General features: G+C 47.7%; 1 protein-coding gene across 1 annotated transcript; it reads right to left on the reverse strand.

Annotated features, from left to right (window-relative positions):
• Window positions 1-727: 727 nt before the first annotated feature.
• On the reverse strand, window positions 728-1,195 carry RNASE1 (ribonuclease A family member 1, pancreatic). Its single transcript, XM_007951228.2, has one exon. The coding sequence runs from the start codon at window positions 1,193-1,195 to the stop codon at window positions 728-730; it is 468 nt and encodes a 155-aa protein (XP_007949419.2).
• Window positions 1,196-1,412: the final 217 nt, after the last annotated feature.

Here is a 1,412-nt window from a genome sequence, read left to right on the forward strand (position 1 = left end):
TGCCTTGGAAACCCAACAACAACAAATAGGCAGACACAGCCCCTCCAGGCTCTCACTGCCCCTGTGGCTTTGTTAATTCCTTAGAAAGACTCTTATAATGCCACAGAGTTTACCATACTTATGGCTACAACTTTATTACAACCAAAAAGGATACAAGCAAAGAGATATACAGGATGAGGTCTGAAAATCTTCCGTGTTATAAAGAGGGATACACTACCCTCTCTCACGCGTTGTCACCAACTAGGAAGCTTCATCTGAACCTTAGGGTTAAGGGCTCTTATTGGCCTCCCCACATGGCCATGATCTATTACATAATGCTACATGATTCTTAGTTAGCATCAAGTCCCCAGGCAGTGCCTCTTAGTCTAGTCACCCTCCATTCATTAGCCTTGGGTGTTACTATGGTTCAAAAGAACAGAAAACAAAGGCAAAAAGTACTTTCGGCAAAGTGACTTCACACCTCACAGCTGCTGACCAGATTCAGTTAATTTCTCAGTTCCCCTTATAGGAAAGCAATCACAGAAACAGGGCCTGGATGGGAACAGTTTCAAGAATCCAAGTGGTTGCAACTGTTTTATTAAGAGAAGTAGTGAAGGGGTTAACATTTGGGACTCATCTCACAACCCGCACCTAACCTCAAAAACCACTGAGAGACAAGACAGATTCATGTATGTATTGTGAGCCAGCTGTCCAAATCAAGAGGGGGGGGGGCATCTGTGCTCTGGCTTCAGGAGGAGACCTCCACAGAAGCATCAAAATGGACAGGTACATATGGGTTCCCCTCACAGGCCACAATGATATATCTCATCATATTGCTGGTCTGGTATGCACAGTTGGGATACTTGGAGCCGCTTGTCAGGCGGCAGTCTGTGATATGCATGCTTGAATTGCTCTGGTGGCAGTTGGGCTGCTTGTTCTTGCAGGTGACACTCTTCTGGTGGCAGATGGCCTGGACATCCACCAGGGACTCATGCACAAAGGTGTTCACTGGCTTGCACCATCCCTCTGTCATATTCCGGCGCCTCATCATTTGGTTGCAGTAGCTGGAGCTACTGGGTAAGCTGTCTGAATCCATGTGTTGCCGCTGGAACTTCATGGCTGGGGACTCCTTGCCCAGGGAAGGCTGGGCCCAACCCAGCACCAGCAGCAGCAGGGCTAGCAGTGGGAACAGGATGAAGGACTTCTTCACAGCCATGGTGTCCTCCACACCTGGCAGAGCCTGCCCAGGAAATGGAGAAAGACAGAAAAGCATCCTCTTAGAAAGAACCCCAACTCCTACCTGTGTGGCTTCCTTGGCTTACAATTTCTCTTTCAGATCATCCTTCTTCCTGAGAGATTTTCCAAGGAAAGAGACACTCACACATACCCCTCTTCAAGAGAATTTTATTCCTCCTAGCTAGAAAAAGAGCTCC

Source organism: Orycteropus afer, unplaced genomic scaffold (assembly GCF_000298275.1).
Source record: "Orycteropus afer afer isolate SDZICR_OR568_19922 unplaced genomic scaffold, OryAfe1.0 scaffold00292, whole genome shotgun sequence".
In the NCBI taxonomy this organism is placed as follows: domain Eukaryota; kingdom Metazoa; phylum Chordata; class Mammalia; order Tubulidentata; family Orycteropodidae; genus Orycteropus; species Orycteropus afer.

Excerpts from the sequence above, each read along its gene's own strand:
- RNASE1 (XM_007951228.2), bottom strand. The coding sequence starts at position 1,195 with ATGGCTGTGAAGAAGTCCTTCATCCTGTTCCCACTGCTAGCCCTGCTG.